General features: G+C 33.6%; 2 protein-coding genes across 2 annotated transcripts in view; both read left to right on the forward strand.

Moving 5' to 3' along the window:
- The window catches only part of LOC130649036 (cytochrome b-c1 complex subunit 2, mitochondrial-like), a 30,186-nt gene extending 26,887 nt beyond the window's left edge, over positions 1-3,299 (forward strand). The window contains exons 11-19 of the mRNA XM_057455231.1: positions 1,375-1,537; positions 1,612-1,651; positions 1,723-1,778; positions 1,855-1,897; positions 2,483-2,563; positions 2,638-2,714; positions 2,790-2,862; positions 2,933-3,013; positions 3,108-3,299. Of these exons, the coding sequence (XP_057311214.1) occupies positions 1,375-1,537; positions 1,612-1,651; positions 1,723-1,778; positions 1,855-1,897; positions 2,483-2,563; positions 2,638-2,714; positions 2,790-2,862; positions 2,933-3,013; positions 3,108-3,197 (704 nt within the window). The 3' untranslated portion in view covers positions 3,198-3,299. The remainder of the gene's footprint in view (positions 1-1,374; positions 1,538-1,611; positions 1,652-1,722; positions 1,779-1,854; positions 1,898-2,482; positions 2,564-2,637; positions 2,715-2,789; positions 2,863-2,932; positions 3,014-3,107) is intronic.
- Positions 3,300-5,969: 2,670 nt separating this feature from the next.
- LOC130649037 (coiled-coil domain-containing protein 137-like) lies at positions 5,970-12,784 on the forward strand. Its single transcript, XM_057455232.1, has 6 exons — positions 5,970-8,267; positions 8,802-8,920; positions 8,991-9,159; positions 9,248-9,324; positions 11,555-11,634; positions 11,804-12,784. Exons 1-6 carry the CDS (start codon positions 8,188-8,190, stop codon positions 11,996-11,998), a joined length of 720 nt encoding a protein of 239 aa, XP_057311215.1. The 5' UTR covers positions 5,970-8,187; the 3' UTR covers positions 11,999-12,784.
- Positions 12,785-20,036: the final 7,252 nt, after the last annotated feature.

Here is a 20,036-nt window from a genome sequence, read left to right on the forward strand (position 1 = left end):
TTAATTTTTCCTTTTTTCTTATTTTTTCTGATCGTAACTTTTTTGGAAACGTGTTCATGCATTGTTCATCACCAGTAAAATAAGACATATTTCTCTCTTATCTGAAATCCTATATTTTCTATCTTTCAGGGCATGTATATTTGTATAATATGTATAACTTTCTTATCATAGAACATAGTATGTAACATTAAAGATGAGAACTAAAATGATTTTTCTCCGTAATTATCCTTATTTTTTTATTTTTTTATTCTCGTTCACAGCAAAATATCCTTAAAAAATGTCAATTTGTCTCCTTAAATCTCCTTAATATCCTTACTTTTGTTCTCATTTTATTAGCGGTCACCCTGCTGCTGTAGAGGCAAAGGAAAATTCTACACGTGTTTCCATTAAATGCGAAATTGTTGTGCAACTGTTGTAGAAGCAGAAGAAATTCTACATGTGTTTCCATTCAATGCGAAATTGTTGTGCAACTGTTGTAGAAGCAGAAGAAATTCTACATGTGTTTCCATTCAATGCGTAATTGTTGTGCAACTGTTGTAGAAGTAGAAGAAATTCTACATCTGTTTCCTTTAAACGCGTAATTGTTGTGCAACTGTTGTAGAAGTGAAGAAATTCTACATCTGTTTCCTTTAAACGCGTAATTGTTGTGCAACTGTTGTAGAAGTAGAAGAAATTCTACATCTGTTTCCTTTAAACGCGTAATTGTTGTGCAACTGTTGTAGAAGTAGAAGAAATTCTACATCTGTTTCCTTTAAACGCGTAATTGTTGTGCAACTGTTGTAGAAGTGAAGAAATTCTACATATGTTATCTCTGTCTTGTGTCGTATTGTTTGTGTTAGAAGGATTGTTTTTTCTCTTTAAGATTTTCTTAAAGAATAGTTGTCCAAGTTGGACAGTACTCATGCTTGTAAGAAGCGAGAAAGCGATTCAGCACCTTCTTTTGGGGCCTAACCCCAGTTTTGACAACCACCGTCCCTGTACACTAGAAACTTCAGTGCAGCTTGCTGTATTGTAAACCTTTTTCATTAATTTTTCTTTAATTAAGTTACTGATTCTTTTTTCTTTAATTAAGTTACTGATTCTTTTTTCTTTAATTAAATTACTGATTATATTTTCTTTAATTATGTTGCTGATTCTTTTTTCTTTAATTATGTAGCTGATTCTTTTTTCTTTAATTATGTAGCTGATTCTTTTTTCTTTAATTATGTTGCTGATTCTATTTTCTTTAATTATGTTGCTGATTCTATTTTCTTTAATTATGTTGCTGATTCTATTTTCTTTAATTATGTTGCTGATTCTATTTTCTTTAATTATGTTGCTGATTCTATTTTCTTTAATTATGTTGCTGATTCTTTTTTTTTTTTTTTGACTTAGATGTTGACCACGACGAACTTTTAAGATACGTGAAAGAATTGTTTGGAAATCTTCCTCGAGGTCAGATCTTACATAACACAACACAAAAATATTTTGGCGGAGAAATCCATCGTAACACTGGGGTTGACCTCACCTATGTTTCACTCGTTACTGAAGGGGCAGGGTAAATTCTTTACTGGCACTACTGTGTTGAATTTGTTGATATGATAGTTTTATCAAAATTTTGTTTTTATACAGTTTGTTTCACGCAAATCTTCCAGTGTTAGCTGTTTTGCAGGTAAGGGAAAACTCTATGGAGCGTTTTTTTGTTTTTCTATGAAATAAGGTTCATATAATTGTTTTTAACAGAGAATACTTGGTTCTGGACCAAATGTTAAGTGGGGAAGCAACCAAGCGTCATCCAGGTATTATAAACGCTGTAAATAAAGTCACCCCCTCTGTATCCGTAGTTTTAATGCTTCTCCTTACATTTTAATTTAGGATAAATAAGGCAGCGACAGCAGTAACTGACGGCCCTCTCTTGGTATGTCAATTTTTCATTAAAGCATTAAACGTTTTGCGAGATCCTATCAACGTTGTTTCGGGGTGTGGACTAAAGTTAGACTTTAGAGTAAACTCTGTAACCTTAGTTAATAAAATACAACTTAAAACAAAAAACTATGACGCTAGAGAAATTACTTTCGTTTTACAATATTCCTAGCTAAAAATTATGCCTGATAAAACATTCATGAAACAGTAACAGCTGTAAATAAGATTAAATGTTGTTGTATTGTATTTATATTTAATAGCATTTTAAAACATTGAAATGAAAGGGAACAAACAAACGCCACCATAATGAAATATAAGAGCTAAAACACATAAACTGCTAAAAATAATGATATGTCGAACTAAACTGTTTCGAAAAGTTAAAAGTTAAACAATAATAGTATCTGGCTCAGAAGCACTTTGGCGAAAATTATAAAATAGAACTATATTATGAAGGGTCTGTGTTTATTGCGTTTTGCAAGTAGGTTAGGTAGGTTATCAAACAATTTGCTCACAGAGCGCGCATAAATTTCATGTTAGTAAATTGTTTAAAAATATTTTTTTTTTTGCAAATTACGTTTAGATAAACACGCTAAATATTAGTTACTCAGATGCTGGCTTGTTTGGTGTGAATATCATCACCACTCCACAAGCTGCTACACCAGTAAGTATGAATGTGAAGATGTTTATGTTGTCTTTCTTAGTGACTTGTTGAGGTAGTACGGATCTTTCATTTAGGTTCTAAAAGCTGCAGTTGGACAAATAACTGCAGTTGCCAAAGGTGATGTAACAGCAAAAGAATTTGAAAGAGCGAAGTATGACTATGTTTTTATGTTAGTACTCTGCAATGTCATATGTATAAACCTTAATCAATAAAATTATTTTATTAGAACACAAGCAAAAGCAGCTGCCTCTATGCAAAGTGAGAGCAACGATGATATGTTAGATGATCTTGTACAACAGGTAAATTATTCTCACCAGTTGGTATTGATTTTTTTTTCTGTGTAAAATTCTTTTTACCCTTTTTTTACAGATTGCTTTCCATGGCAGATATACTCCGTTAAAAGAATCTTTGGCAAATATTGATAAAGTAACACTTGAAGAAACTAGTAAGGTATCAAACGTCAAATTTTACAGTGCAATTTTTCCCCTCTATTTGACTAAATTAGTACTCCTTTGATTGTGACGATATCGATATATTTATTCAGTTAACAAAGCATTTGCTCAATGGGAAAGCATCGTTAGCTGTTACTGGAGATTCATCTGCTGCTCCGTACATTGATCAACTTTTTATTTGAAGACCAGATAAATTTATATAATTGATGGCTTGTAATGTTTAACAGTGAATAGAAACTCCCTTATGTTTTTGCTTTGATAGAAGACAATTTACAGTGTGTGTCTTTATTTAGTTTTATTTTAAAGCATTTTCCTTTGGAGAAGGGATTTTTGCACAACTTATTTTTGTATTTTAGACCCTACTCGCAACTATGTTTCTCAATTTTTTTTTTAGAAAAAACTATTAAATCCTGAAAATAATTTAAGTTCTTAAAGATGATCAGTAAAACCAAGGTTGCACCGAGACTGGAAAATCTAGAAAACCTGAAGTGCGGAAAATGCAATTCTACGAATTTTTTGTATAATTTTCTGACTAGTTGTTATGACATGCAGCCATTTTCTCGGAAACCATTTCTAATTTGGTCATTTTGCTAGGAAAATTTTCTGTCTTCCTCAAACACTTTCTTTTCTTAACCCTATTCTTCCGGGCTATTTGGGGGGCTCCTCAGTGTTTTTTTATTTGGGGTTGTTTTTTTTGTTTTTTTTTGGGGGGGGGAGGGAGGGAGGGAGGGTGGAGGGTGAAGCTTAATCTCCTTTTTAAAATTTCTAAAGTTGTTGTACAGACCTTAAGTAATCACTTGTTCCAAACAAAATTGCTAATATTGAAGAAGAACTACTTTGTTCATCACTAACATACTGCCAAGCAGTGAGCGGGATTCGATCCGCGGTCCCCAGAACTGGGAGCTGCAGACGAACCCACTACACTACGTGCGGCAATATGTTAGCGATGTACTCAGATAGTTTATCCGGATGGTGTGTATACATATAGGTGAATATTTATCATAGCACATCCGTATTTCATTCTCAACAGTTTCATTCTCAACAGTTCATCAATCCCTCTCACTGCTTGGCAGTATGTTAGTGATGAACAAAGTAGTTCTTTCTCAATATGACTTACACGCATTATACTCGCCCGTCATAATCAGAGGTCTGATCGGAGTGAAGCATTCTCTGTTGAGAATGAAATAGGATGTGCTATGATAAATATTCACCTATATAAAATTGCTAATGTCTACATTTTTTATTTCTGCCAGCGAAGGCGGAATCTTTAAAATCGCCTGAGGAGATAGAGACAGCGCAGCTAGGCTCAACGCTGCTAATTTGTGTCCAGGCTAAAACCTCGGAAAATTTCTTTTTTTTTTGAAAGGCAATGGAGAGGCTTTAATCTTTATTAATTTAATCACCAATCTGAACAGAGTTCGTGTACTCTTCGAGTGGCCAGAACATTCTGTGTATGGCCATGACTAAAAGTGCTAACATTTTGTTGTTCGCCCCTTGCTGGTCTGGTTGGTCGTTGTAGCTTTATTGATTTAGCTAGGGAGCTAAACAGTATATATTATTTAAATTCGTCTGTTTTATCAGGTAAGAATTATTTTATATATAAGTGAGAAAAGTGTGCTGGCTAGCTAGCTATCTCAATTTTAGGTGCTGACTTGTTCTCCCTTTGATTGGTGCTGAAATACCCCTTCTTATAGTCGTAAAATTACTTTCTTACTCTACACAAAAAAGTGCCTTAATTAAAATGCCTTTTTTTCTTAAGGAGCCAGCAACAAAAAACATTTGTCCTGCTTTGCGTAGTTTTTCCATTAGGGCTGGACACTTAAACCCTCCCCTTTAAGGGAAAAGGGGGCTAAAAAAAACTTCCCAACGACACTTCGATCAGATAAAACGATATTCGTCACAGGATATTTTTTTATATTTTTTTGCAATAAAGTTTTCGAAGCGTGACAAAAGTTTATTGTTGCTTGCACTGAACAGTCAGGGTGAACTGATAATTAGCATGTAAACAGAATATATAGTGATGCAGGATTATTAGACCCTACACTAGTATATTTAGCTGTTAAAATCTTCTTTGTGTTCTTTACAGTCAGCTAAATGTGTCTTTTCCAGGTTTTTTCTTGAAATCAAAGTAGTGTTGTTGTCTGCTTGCTACAGTAAAATTAATAACTTTTTTGCACAATCGTTTCTTGTTCCTTTTTAGGTTTTAAATGAAGCACAACTTTATGTCGATCTGTATAAATATAGATGGCTATGGGAAGATTGATAACGAAGAAAATTGTGGAAATTTAAGTAAAAAAAATATCTATCATATAAGTAGTTCTATGAGCGGCTAATTATACTGTACGCACTTTATATATAATTATTTTGCGTATATAAATAGATGATCTGTATATTTTATATGGCTAGCCTGACAATTATCGAGGGATATACCCTGTCTATTATTTCTAGGAGGGGCCATGGCTTAGATCGGGAGTCCTAGATTATTTAATGCTCATTTTGAACTACGCAGACCCAATTAGGGTTCGCGCTCTACCAGACAACTCCCTATAGCAGCCAACACAGTGCGCATTCTCCATGTGTGAGAAATTGCACCAAGGGGGATTGAATCCCGTTCTTCCCACAAAATGCCAGAGTTTTAATTATCAGTTCTCCTTGAGTGCCTAATTTGCTTAAAAACCTTTTTTGAACTCACCCAAAGTAACACAAAATATTTTTCTAAGATTACTTCCTAAGACTTGATTTTTAGAAATCTCACGAAAACGACCATCGATTTATCAAATCTGCAAATTTATTAGTTGTGTGTTTACCCTTTTTTATTTCAACTTGTAGATTTCAATTTGAAATTTCAGAAGTTAGATATGTTTAACTTTTTGGATTTGTCAAACAAAACAATGACCAATCAGTTTCCTCAAAATGAAAAATTGCAACTAATCCGACTCCCCGATAAAAATTCAAGTTTGAATCAAAAAACGATAATAAACAATTTGTTAACTCAACCAATTGATTTCAACAAAATAAATCCTGAACTTGTTTAACAAAAATATCAAAAGCCAGTTTGTATAACTTTATTTACTTATTTATTTATAAAATATACCTTGTGCATCACATGGCATTGATTTGTATCCTTTTAATCAATTCCCTTTTCAAATCAAAGAAGTAAAGAGAGGTTAAGGAGACAATAATTAAACAACCTGGTTTTAATGCAGTTTATGGTATGTGTTCTTGTTTCCCAAACGTACTTTTTTCAGATCAGTGTTATCAAGCCATGCACCATCACAATTTTCAAAAGATTTTCAACAAGAGAGTAAATTTTGAAGCCCTAAATACTGAAATATTTATAATGCTAATATGCATTTATTGCTGAATTAATTAACAATGAACTACTTCATCATTCAAATTGAGCTCGTTCAGAAGTTATTATATTCGAATCGTTAAGTTTATACATAAGATTTGTACCCTGGAATTTCAAGAATTTTCCTGATCAGTTTTAAAAATATCCAGTTAAAGTTTTAACTGTTATTTTAGAATACTTCATATAGCTATGTAAAATTTTTAATTTTTATTTATTGAGTTGTATTTTAACATTGCAGGTTAGTTACATTAATAATGAAGAATACTCAATGATTTGTTTACCCCATAATTCTCCGTTTTCAAGCTCTACTTCAAATTTTAAAATCTTTCAGGCCAATGGCGGAAATCTTCAAGCCCCTGGGCTTCTTCTTGTTTATGACATCAAACTGCTGAAATGAGTAAAAGTTAGCTTAAATTTGAGATTTGTTCAATATTTGTATAATTGCTTTGTATTTTGTAACACTGATATGAAAAACAAAAAACAATGTAGCAACATATACAAAGAAGGCCCCGAAAGCTTGTTAAAACAATTAAAAATTCACTCAATGGTCTCATGGTCGCGAGGACCACGACACCGGAAAATTAAAACACTAGGTAGAAATCTGTAATATAGAACAAATTTTTTTAAAGCAAAAATGTCTTTTTTAATGGTGACACGTTGTTTTATCAAGAACAAAATTTCCTTACATCTGAGAAAACCTAGATAATTCAAGAAGCCTGCAAGAGAGTTCTTTATTTGAATAAAGATATTTTTTCTAAAAAGCAGTAACAGCAAAGTGGTGCAATCTTCTGGAAGATGAATAGCATGCTGCAACTTTGTGGTTGATTTTACAAAATTCAGTTGCTTTCTTAAAGAAATACGTAAATTGGGGCTGAATTGAAAACCAAAATATTTGTTTGGATATTTTTGTGCATTTTCGAATTTTATTTATGACTTTTCAATACTTAAAAGGAAGAAATTTTGGCGTGGAAGAATTTTTTTAAGTTCCGCTTTTTTTGCCAAAATGTAGCCAAGTCGACGCAAAATTTAAATTATTTGACCCTTTACTCTAATTGAAAGAAAAACTACCAATTTTTTGAGTTTTTCATAAATATTGTTTACATTTTGTCCTATTTTAATACTTGAATCATTTTTCTCGTACTAGGAACCTAGATGTTTTTTAAAACATATTCACAATTGGACTCTTAATGGAAAAAAGTCTGGAGTTTTAATGGGAAATGTGAGCACCAACCCTGTAAACGTTAATGTTGAAAGAATGTGTTTCACTTGATACTAGATTTTCATTCCATATTGCGATATACTTTGTTTAAAAAACACTTTTTTTACAGTCATTTTCTTATATTTAAAAAGTGTTCCAAAAGGAAACAACTCCGCATTTTATTTTATTTTTAAAATTCTGATTGCAAAAAGAACTGCTGCAGCTTGCTTAAAAAGCGTTTTAATCAAAAATTGCCCCTCCGAATAAATATTTGCACGCATCCAATCTCCTATGTGAATTCCGCAAAAATCTCTTCCAAAACAATTTATTTGCTTCAGTTAGACTATTAGAATTCACTAACATTAGCGTTTTGGAAATCTGTAGGTTGGAAATGCATTGACATCACATCACGCTGCATTTGTATTAGGTGCCTACCTGCTGTAGGCACCTACTACAAATGCAGCATGATGTGACTACAAAAATTGTTTGGCTTATAATGGTTCAATTTATTACTGTTTTGTATTATTCTGTTTAATTTTAAAAAGACATTTTTGAAAACTCAAAAACTTAGAATTTATTTGGTTGGTTAAGTTTGTTATATCAACAATACAACGGCGCTGCTATGGGACGCATCAGAAGACAACGACGTTATAAAGCTTGTGATCCCTTTAGTGTTAAAAAGAAAACTGGAAACGAAGATATGTAAATACCGTTGTTTGATTTTGATTTGTGTTTACTGTTTTGGTAATTAATTTTCCCGAAAAATATGTTTATAATAACATTTCAACTTGTCCTTAACAATAGCTAATAAGTATTTTATTGTTCCTTGTCTGAGTATTCATTTATTTTTCACCTATCTTTCAGCTGTTGATATACACTATATTTCCGTCGCTACAATTTTCTTTTGACAATTTTTTGTCAATTTTATTTGTAATTGTTGTTTGTTTGTTTCTTTGTTTTTTTTATCATTTAAAAGTAAAAAATTTAAAGCTAAAGCAATAGAACATTAAATTCCATTTGCATTGAGTCGTTTGATCGTATGATGCGTTTTTGTCAATTGCAATAGTTACGCTCATTGTACGCGCACAAAAAGGGAAATAGTGAATACACATAAAACTATAAATAACTCAATCTTTCTATTAGCTAAATAATTGTTAAGAAAACTTCGTATTTATGAAGCAATATTTTTTGAGGGATTTTTCTAGATCCTAAAAAATTATTTGATCCATTTTATAGGTATAATCAACCTCCAAAACAGAAAGAAGTAATAAATGATTATTTTGTTAAAAATAAAAGTTACCTGCACTTTCAGCAAAAAATTAAACGTGGTTCTATCAAAAAATCCACAAATAAAGGTGCGTAGTTTTTTAGCGGTTAAACTGCTTTATTTTTATTTATTTTTATGTTTACTATTTTAATTTTTAGGTCATAGACAAACGGCAATAAAAAACGACAAACAAACCAAAAAAACAGAATTTCAAAAACGTGGCAGTGAAACCAATAAAGCCTTTTTACAACGGCTAGATCGAAGTGTTCAGGAAGCTTTCGACAAAGCAATAGTGAAAACCAAAACAATACGGAAAAAAAGAAAGGAGTATGGAATGCTTTTGGATTTCTAAATCTGACGCGTTTTCGCTGTTACTGTTATTTTTTTTTTACAGAATAAAAATTAATTTTTTTAGACATCTGAAGGCTAGAGATTTGAAGAAGAAAAACAAAAAAATCGACGACTTGCACACTGATTTTTCGTCTTTCGGAGGTAAAACATATTTCAATGACAAATGATTCAATGATCCGCCTTTTTTGCCCGAGGGGATGGGGATTACAAGTATTGGATGTTAATGGGGGCTCTATAGAAGGAGGGATTAAATAGAGGGAAAAAAGTATATAAATAATAAATTTTGCACACAATTGTATTTTTGATAATAATACATAACATTGAAGACAAATAATTTCAAAAGCAAAACACGATTTTCTTGTTTAGTGGGTAAAAAGAGACTTTTAGAATTCAAACTACTTTAATTGCATTAACATGCGCTGTACGTGCCAGGATGCTACACATAAAATTTGTACTCGTACACAATCAAATGTTTACAAAAACAGAACAACCTCGAAGTTGTTTGATGTTGCTCTCCAACAAGAGAGCTTAGCTACCCTACAGCTACATTTAGGATTAAATTAGCATTTATTAGTAATAAGTAAAACAAGTCATGTTTAAATTTTCGCTTTTTTGCTATGGCTAGTTAGAGTGACGATGAAAGGAAGAGGCTGAGGTGAGGCTGAGGTTTAGTTTGGTTGAAAGTTAAAACCTGAGAGGAAAATTATATCACACTTACCTTAGCTATAGCTAGCTACACATATTTACAACTGTGTTAATAAAAACCGCCCTTAATTTCTGGTCCGTGTTAATTAAACCGCCCTTAATTTTTGGTCCGTGTTAATTAAACCACCCTTAATTTAAGATCTAAAAAAAAACGAAAAAATTCAAAACTGCCTAGTGTATACATACATTATCATATACATCATATATATATATGCATTTTTTGTCCTCAATTAAAATTTATTTTGGCGCATCGATTAAACTTCAAGGCTATTTCTCGCAGAGTTTGTTATCCTGAAAAGAACAAGACGGATACTAGATTTTAATAAATTTTCAACGAAAAGAAATACTAATTATAACTAATGAGTAATCATACATTCATCGTCACTACAGTTTTCAGCAGCTTCTTCGCAATTACTTTCTTCTTCATTGTCACTTTCCACTTTCTCATCGTTATCTGAATCTTCGATTTCATGGCCAACAAGTTCTTCCAAGATAGCTTTGGAGCTGTCGACATACTCCAAATACATCGGATATTGAACTTCTGCAACTTTTGCTGTGTAGATCGAAAGTTTTTGTTTGTTCAGCCAGCTTACTTCCATTTTGATTTGTATTTCAAGCCCACCCTGAAGTAAGGGGGTGGCCTCTGTTTTGCATCATTAACAAAAGCTTTGAATTTCGCTCCTCCTGTCATAACATACCAAGTATAACGGGAAAGTTCTCTAGGAATATGTCTAACAATTATTTCTCCTAATCGACCTCTCAAGAGCGCTTGTCCAGCCACCGCAAACTTATCGTACTTGTTATTGTGTTCACGCTTAAAACATATTTTTTGCCCAACATGCGGCTCCCAATTAACAGTGTTGCAGTAAACATGAAAACCTCTAAGTACAGTGAAAAATTCAAAATGTGTATCTGCCATAACTTCAATCAAAGTAGATTTAAATTTGTCTACGTTGAAACCGTATCATGCCAAAGTGATGGTCGAGGCGTACGAGTTCCTCCAATCAAGGAAAAAAGTTAGTATTATATAAAAGGGCTGGCAAAGTGCTGGTATTACCGCCGCCGTTGAAGATACTCTGAAAATGGGTACAAATTATATTCATTTGAACCCATTCGATGCTATGGAGTAGACATTTCTACTAACTTTTGCATTGAATTGTTGTTGAATAAAAAATGTTTAGTCACATGAAAATTGTCAAAAATTGTCTCTAACCGCGTTAATTTCCACACACTTAAACTAGGTCTTCTCAAGCAACCGCGTTAATTAATGACCTGTTACTTTTAACCGCCTTAATAAACACACAGCGTTAATTTCGTGTAATAAAGTATTTAGAATTTTAAAATTATAAAATGTGGACTAAACTTTTAAAGAGGCCCTAAATTGCTTTGATGATTTTTAACTGTAGATGATGTTGAATTAATAGATTAAATAATTATGTTGTATACTATAGAAAGTTTCTCTTGTTAGTTCTTTATTTTCCACCCAATTTGTCTAGTTGTTATAGAAAATATTGATACATATACCAAATATTCTTAACTCAGAAATTTTGATATCAATATGATTCAATCCCCTCAACAAAGAAAATTACCCCTGCCTCTAATAGAAATCCAGATTATTTTTAAAAAGAGAAAGCTGTTTTGTCACATCTTCTCTTTTCTTACTTAGATAAAGTTTTGTTCGGTCAAATTGTACAGCAGCCACCTTGCAGTTTACCTGTTCCAAGAAAAGCCCCTGTAAAAGAAAAGGTTAGTCGACATGTTGTTTGTGTTGGTTTTCCATGGATATTAAGCTGTAATAATTCGTTAATAATTCGTTTTTTTTCTAAGACCCCATACCTGATTCCCTAAAATCATTGTTTCTAATTCTAAACTTAGTTCCATGTTGATTCTGCATAACATACCCACTTATATATAGATGTCTCGTAATCTACAGCTAATACCACTGCTTGAGAAGAAAGAAAACGAGATTCAATCTGTAGATGATAGGAAGAAGAGATATATCAGCAAAAAGGAACGTATGGATTTCGATGCTAAGCGGCAAAAAGCAATAAATGCATATCGATCACTAAAGAAAAAACGTAAGCAAATGAAAGACTTGAATGAAGTATAAAGTAAAAATAATGTAAATGACATATTTTTTTATAGTCTTTAAGTCGACAATTTTAGTAGTGCTTGAAACAACACTGCAGAACACTATAAAGGTATATAGACGCCGTATTCATTAATTAAATCGCTTTTCAAAGTGTTTTGATGTTCATTTGCAAAAATATGCATAAAAATGTAGACATAGCGATCTGCAGATATCCATTGTCGCCCTAGCGAGTTAATTTACATTGGAAAAACCTAAAGTCGACAAAAATAATTACATTAGAAAAGCCTTAAGTCGACAAATACGGAAATATGAAATATAAATACGCAGGAATAAAATAAAGGTTGCTATATAAAAAGTGCGTTACTATTAGTGCGATTTAAGCGCAAACGCTAGAAAGTGAATATTGAGCTACTGTTATTCGAATCTTAATAAAGAATATAAATTTAGTTCGATTATTGTAAATTCCTAAATATGCGGGAATCGTTGTCCCTGTAAATACACACTTGTGCAAAAAGACAGCAGAAATTGTAGACGAAACAATACTCAAGAAGAACGAAGGTTCAATATAAAACGTTTCCTTTAAATTTATAAAAGAACATTGTTGTGTCCTTGTAATTTCTTGAGCGAAAAAAGTCTATAATAAACTTCCCCTTTCTGACTGTAAAAGAATTTATTAGAAGTTGGGCGTTTACTTAGTTTTTTATGTTTTAGTGGGCGTTATAAGTTATTAGAGGTAACCAAGAGTTTGAAAATTATTTTAAGTTGAATTTGAAGTTCACAGAGATAAATAAACAGTTTGAATAAGTGTGGATTTCTTACTTTGGGACACTGTCGCTACAGTCCAGGCCAATATTTCGCTTCAAATTCTCACAACAGGTCCCACAGCGAGTACAAACCGTATTCTTTCTTTCTTCTTATCTCATGGTAAGTCATGAAGAAGACGCGGATGGGTTTGTTTTAACAGTTTCGCAACTGTTATACCCCGTCGCTCAGACAGATAATGCAGGAAAACCTGGTGAACCGAAAAGCCTGAAAATTCCAATTTCTTTATATTCGTGTCCTAACGTTAAAAGAAGATGCAACGTTTTAATTTAATTTGCCTCGCGCCACGGTCGTGCAGTAACTATATGAATGTAATTTCATATGGTTTTGAGAAAATCCCGTTAAAGAGTAGTGTCCATTTTTTTAACTCAATGCATTTTCTAGCAAAAAACGAAGGCGCATTAAGTACATATTTCCTATTCAAAAGAACTGCTTACTGTACTACTCACATGTACTATACTTTCATTGAATACTTTTCACGTTTTTAGGAAAATTATCGATTTTCAGCAGTCCTTAGTTAATAAAACTTTTCACATGTTTTTTTTTGTCTGAATACGGATAATGGTTTTTGCTGACGTTTTTCAGGGTTTATAGTTCTATGGAAGGGGAAACCGGCTTTTTGGAAATGATTTAATCCGTAAATATAAAATGCGGAGCAAACAGAAATATAAACTAATGACTATATGTCGTCGTATATAAGTTTTCATGTTTAACAAAAACACGTGTCTAACATAACGGTATAAATTCGAACATAATACATTCCGCAATAAATTTTTGCTTGAGGGCCGTTCTAATTGCCAATCAGTTAATTTATATCTCAAATTATAATTCTCTTTATAAACCTTTCTGTCATAGATGGCACTTCAAAACTATGGTTACACAAACTTACTAATATTTATGTGTTTAATATTTCTATGAGATAAAAATAGATTTTGTAGAGGGCAAAGTATGAAGAGCTGACACAGTTGATGCCTTCAATATAAACAAACTAGTCGATAAGGCCCGTGGAAAAATTAAATTCAGTAGGAAATATGAAAAAGTAAACCATCATTTAAGTTTTGATGACGTCTGCAAGAAACCTTCAATACACGCAAAAAAAATTTTCAGAAAATTTGTTTACTTATTGTAGAATATGAAACGCTGATCACAATAACGTATAGAATCATTAATATGCTTTTAACGAATGCCTAAGGATAAATATTTAAAGCTGATTAAAAAAATGTACAAGAACATGCACTTTTGACAAGTGGTTGCAGAAATATTGTGGTTCAAAGGGGTTTTGATGACGTCATCAACCTGTCTATTCAGAAACGGATTAGGGGAGGTTTGGAAAACTTACCAAAATTGGTCCCATGCGGTACCTAGGCAGTGAAAAATCACTGACGTCACCAACTCGGTTCTGGGTTATTTGGCCTCAAAATTTTAAGTACATTATAATCGCTTCATAATTTTAATATTAGATACTTACGTTAAATTATTATTTTTGACGTCGCAACGTTGAACTTGTCAATTAACATTTGAGATACGCATTTTTCGGCTCCATCAAGGGAAAATAAACACTAATCGTATCTATATAACAATATTGTTTAAATTACTTATTAAATTACTTAATTACTTTACTTTTAAAACGTCTTTGATGTATTATATTTTTGAATAAATTTTTTTTTATTATTATTGTTTATTGTAGGTCGTTCGCAACTACTCTTGTTTGTTAAAACACCCCAGCATAGTATGTAAAAAACCTTTCAAGCTGAAAAGCTAATAAATATTATTACAGCACAATTTGACCAGGATCCTCTAATCTGCAGTTTTACAAAAAACATGGTCGGAAATTTTAAAAGTATTTTTTTATAATCATTCTAGTTTCCTGCGCTTCTTAGAAGCTGATTATATGATCCGTATTCTTCCCAGTTGTTGAGATATCTCAGAAGCCGGGATAGATCGGCTGTTCTAATAAGAGGTCTTATTAGAACAGCCGATCTATCGATCTATTTCATGCTGTTGCGATGTATACAACATGGCTCCCGATATGTCTCAGTTATCAGACAAACTATATCTCGGGGGCAGCGCTGAAGAGTATACATGTAATCGTAGCTTAAACCGAGATTTCCCGGTACCCAGATGGTTTTTTTCTTGTGCCAGGGTAGTTTGCTTGCAAATCTCGTTTTTTTTTTCTCATAGGGTGTTTTCGTAGTTCGAATCGACCCTGCTTTGATGGTACATTGCTGAAGACATTTTTTTCAGCAAGGAGATGATCATTGGCAGCCGATTGTTAAAGAGTTCGGTCTTCCTCGGCGGTGACTGCGCGATCTCCTATTTAAAAATCCACCCACGGATCAACTTTGTCAAGTTATTCATTTCAACTCGAGAGACATCAGTAGCTAAGTGTGTACATAGCGGGTGTCTTATCACTTGCCGCATACTTTCTACTTGTTTAGTATTGCATTTGTAATTAAATACCCGCTTTACAAACGTGTTCTAAAAATCTTCAAAATGAAAGAAATATACAGAGGGAAAGGAAGTTACGAAACATAAAGTAATGAAAAAAAGAGAGACAATAAATTAAAAACACAGAAACTCAAAAGAAAAAGATGTACTAAAAAAATTGTTGAAACAAATTCTTGCCATTTTAAATTGATTTATTAAAATTTTACTCCGCACACGTACTGACCACCACAGTTTACCACAGTAAAATCTTACTTCTATGTAAGCCTAATCAACGTTATGACTCGTTCCCGGGGCTACTTTTCTTTTTTCCGATATATGAGGACGGTAGAAAATTTCCTGCGAACGAGGCTAGAGATAGGAAAATGCGGATGTTAGGACAAAAATCCCTTAGCACTTTACCATTTTACGTCAGAAGAATAGATCATACCCGTTAAATCAACGATAGAAGAGTCCCCCAATCCCCGCCGTGTCCCCCGGGCCCCCACCCCCCAACCCTGCCGTGTCCCCCCATTACAGTAATAGGATTCAACTGTGTCTATAATGGCCTCTAGCGTACGTGGTAATACCATCTACGATAATAAAACATAAATAACAACACGCAAGCAGTTTTTGTTATCTTGTAAAACCATCTGTCAATCAAACGCTTATAACAAAAGGATTTTACATACCAGAAGCTTGTTTACATAAGAAAAAGTCAAAACGAAAGTAGCCGTTGCTAAGGATATTTGGTATGTAAGGAATGCATTGTTCTCTATTGTTATTCCGGTTTGATTGACATTTAATTGACGTCATTATTTATCTAAACAAATACCATATGAAATAACCTGTTGTCATTGCAATCACAAGAGCGATCTTCTCATCTTCATGTGTAGGAGTATCTTTGTGGTAAGGTGCAGTAATGTGTTTATCAGTAGTACTAGTAGTAATAGTATTATGGATAGGAATAGGACCGGATGTCCTATCGGGGGTCTTTTTATCGGTAATAGGACCGGATGTCCTATCAGGAATCTTTTTATGTGATTCAGCTGTTTTTTCAATAACATTAACCTTTCGATTAATCCCAATCGTCACATCTTCACCCGATATCAAAATCTTGTTGTTCTAACCTACCACCCCTGTTTTAATTTTGAGATTCATGTCACTAGGTAACATATAAATACCTTGTCCAACCGAATAATCAACCTTACTTGAAGCGTAGTTTAACGTATCCTGATAACGTTTAATGTCCTCCTGAATATCAACTCTACGGTTAATAATGTCTTCAAGGTTGTTCATAAAAACTCTTTGAGCCGTCAAAGCGCTGGAATCATTACCCAAGATAGAAGAACGGGATAAGGCTTGCGAACTAAGAACAAGATAAGCATACGCCCTAACACTGCTTGAAATCTTTACAAGACCTGTTTTTGTAAAGCCATTAGATTTTTCCACAATCCATCGTGTCATGGAGTCATTCGTGAAATAACTCAAGCCCGGAGTTGGATAGTTTTTACGTTTTTTTTGATATGAGCTGAAAAAGTATTGACCTCTGTATTTCATAGGATTAGAATCGACGTCATATTCACCCCATTTTTTTAGAAATTCTTCGTTTGAATAAGGATTGTCATATTGATTAAAACTATCTTCAAAAGGTAGAGGTGTCTGCAAGCGCTTAATGATTCGTCTAATGTGATAATAGACATGAAAACGATATACCGATCTGATCATAGATCTACCTTCTTTCAGGTGTTCGGAACTGACTCCACAAGCACTTGAAGCACACCAAGTGGCAAAATTGAGTTGGGTTTGCCATAATTTAAACGGTTGTTCATTCCAAATTTTCATACGTTGTTCGTTTTGATTCAGTTCGTAATTGGTAAAAATATTAAGAAAGACAGCAGGAAAAGAGCCATTTTCGGAGACAATAATGGTCTGTTTGTATAGATCCTTCCCATCCAATATCTGAAGGTCCCGTCCTCCATTTGGCTTATAGGCCGCATTGGGATTGTATTTGAAAATGCTATCCATTCTTTTTGATTTAAATAATTCCACTCTCTAATATAAGAATGATATCACAATAAATGACGTAAATAGTGAAAAGACAATCTATTTGTATCACAACATATACAACGAGACTGGCACAAAAGAAGTTGCGATCATAGAGACGTTTTCAGACAATGTTACATATGAAATCACAGCTCCACTAAAAGTGACCATTGGAAAAGAAGAAAAGTTGCTACCGAAAGGAAAATACACCGGTAGGGAGCTGAACGCATCTTTAGCGGGTGATGTCACATCCACAACATTTATCAAAGACCCTCGAGTAATCAAAACAAATAAGCTAACCAACATAACAGAATTACATTTCAATCTGAATGAATTGGATAATACATTAAATCTTAAAAATGGTAGATATAGCGATAACCTGCTAACATATCATATATCTAAGTATGGTGATGTTACACATATTGAGCCCAAAAACCCGCAATATAAGAAACTAAAGGGTGGTTACCTTCAATCACTTACTTTTAAAATAACTGATCAAAATGGAGATCTGGTAAAAGATCTGGGAACAACAGTTGTCCTTCATATTAGAGACGGCAGACAATAGGTTTGAATAAAAGGTCATAGGTCTAATGAAGTATACGCTAACTGAGATAAAAGTAAAAATAAAATAAAAGTAATAACAGACATGGAATACGGAAAAAGTTTAAATCCTGAACGTTCTCTTAGAACTGCTCATGGTGTAAAAGGATCACACCAAAAAGTAATTGTGACACACAATCCAAGTGAGATTGATCAAAACCAGTTACTTTTGATTAGGTTTCCTAATTTAGGTAGCGATGATGTTATTGTTCCAGGGACTTCAAAAATAAGTTTCGACGTTGAACTCGAGTCAAAAGCCGACACGAAAAGAACATTAGTCTCTAATATTGGAAGAGCTATTGTTAAAAAGTTAGCAATCAAGTTTGAGGGTACCGAGATTTTGAGCATTGATGACTTTGATCTTTTAGGATGCTACAGAGATTTATGGCTAACCAAGTATGAAAAGAGAAATGCAATCAGACAAGGCATCATATCCAATGATGGGTGTACGGAAAACTGTATGAAATTGAGGGTAAGCGCTTCGGATAAAGACGCATCTGATTTCTCAGACAAAGCCATTGCCGATGCATACAAAAACAAGTTCACCATACCACTAGATTTTGAAATGTTAGATAGCACGATTCCATATTATCAAGCCGGATTAGGTAATAGGTTATATTATGAGATCACATTCAATAATTACGACAGGGTTGTATTATCAACTCCAGCCAAACCTTCCGGTTCTGCCACGGCACCTGCACCGGATGCTAAATACAAAATAACTAACATATCTCTCGAATATGAGATTGTGACACACCCAAGCTTAGCCAGATTCATTTCAAATGAATATGAAAACATGGCTTTACTATACGACAGGTTTTTGAGACATAGACAAATTAGAGTGGATAAGTCGGACACAACGTGGAATTGCTCATTCAATACACCCTATAAATCTTTGAAGGGTATATTGGTTTTGTTTGAAGACGAACAAGCCTACAAACGAGATACCGGTAAGTTCTACAATCCGAAAATAAAAAAGGTATCCGCCATACTTGAGGGTAAGCCTAACCAACTTTTTGCGCAAGGGATGCAGCCGTTTGAACATTACAATGAAATTTGTAAGTATTTTGCCGAGGGTAAACCAAAGGATGGCAATGCCAGCAAAATCAAAAAACATCTGCAATTACATGATGTAAAAGTCTCCGATTACTTGACGAACAAATATGCTCTATGGTTAGATTTCAGAACCATAGATGAAAACTCCCTGCATGGGACCGGTCGACGGATTGAAAATGCAAGTGAGGGATCACCCTACAAATTGAAAAGAAAGCAGAAACCGCAGGATCCTTAAACGCCTATATATATCTAATCATGGACGCTCAACTAAACATTCAAAACGGTGAAATTATAGATGTACTTTATCAAGATAGAATGGCGAAAAACACATTTTACATGAAAGAGCCCCACACAGCATTATTCGTTGGTCCCACGGGATGCGGAAAATCCAAACGTGCTGTAAAATTATTAGAGAATGAATACTTTGATCACTTCGATTTCATCGTGATTATATGCCCAACATTAAGATGGAATAAGACATATAGGGACCGAAAATGGTTTTGGAACGACAGAGATGTGATTCTAATTGAGCCGGGAGGTATCTTATATCAAAGCATTCGAAAGATGACGGATTTCTGTGCCGGATACAAAACTTTATTCCTGATCGACGATATCATCGCAGATGAGAAACTAGACAAAAAGAGACAGCCATTGCTAGAGTTGGCCATTAGCGGACGACATCGAAACCACACTATGTGGCTACTCACACAATCATACACCGCTATACCAAAAAATTTACGAAGGCAAGCTAAAATGTTATATATGTGTGGTATCCAAAAGACAGACAAGATCTCGCAACTATTCATGAAGAGAATGATGTCATTGAATCACGATCAGAGATCCAGACGGTTAAGGAAAGGCTAAAAGATGGTAAATACACACATTTAGTCATGAGAATGGAACATCCAAGAACTTACGTGATTTGCTAGATTGGACGTTTTTTGTTACAAGACTCTTGTAACAAAAGTATAAGACTTCTATAGATTTCTTGAAATCTCCTATAGATTTCTTGAAATCTACTATAAGACTCTCCTATAAGACTCCTATAGATTTCTTGAAATCTCCTGTAGGACCACAACAAAATGATAGAATATATCAATTTCATAAC

This window comes from Hydractinia symbiolongicarpus, chromosome 7 (genome assembly GCF_029227915.1).
Source record: "Hydractinia symbiolongicarpus strain clone_291-10 chromosome 7, HSymV2.1, whole genome shotgun sequence".
NCBI classification, from domain to species: Eukaryota; Metazoa; Cnidaria; class Hydrozoa; order Anthoathecata; family Hydractiniidae; genus Hydractinia; species Hydractinia symbiolongicarpus.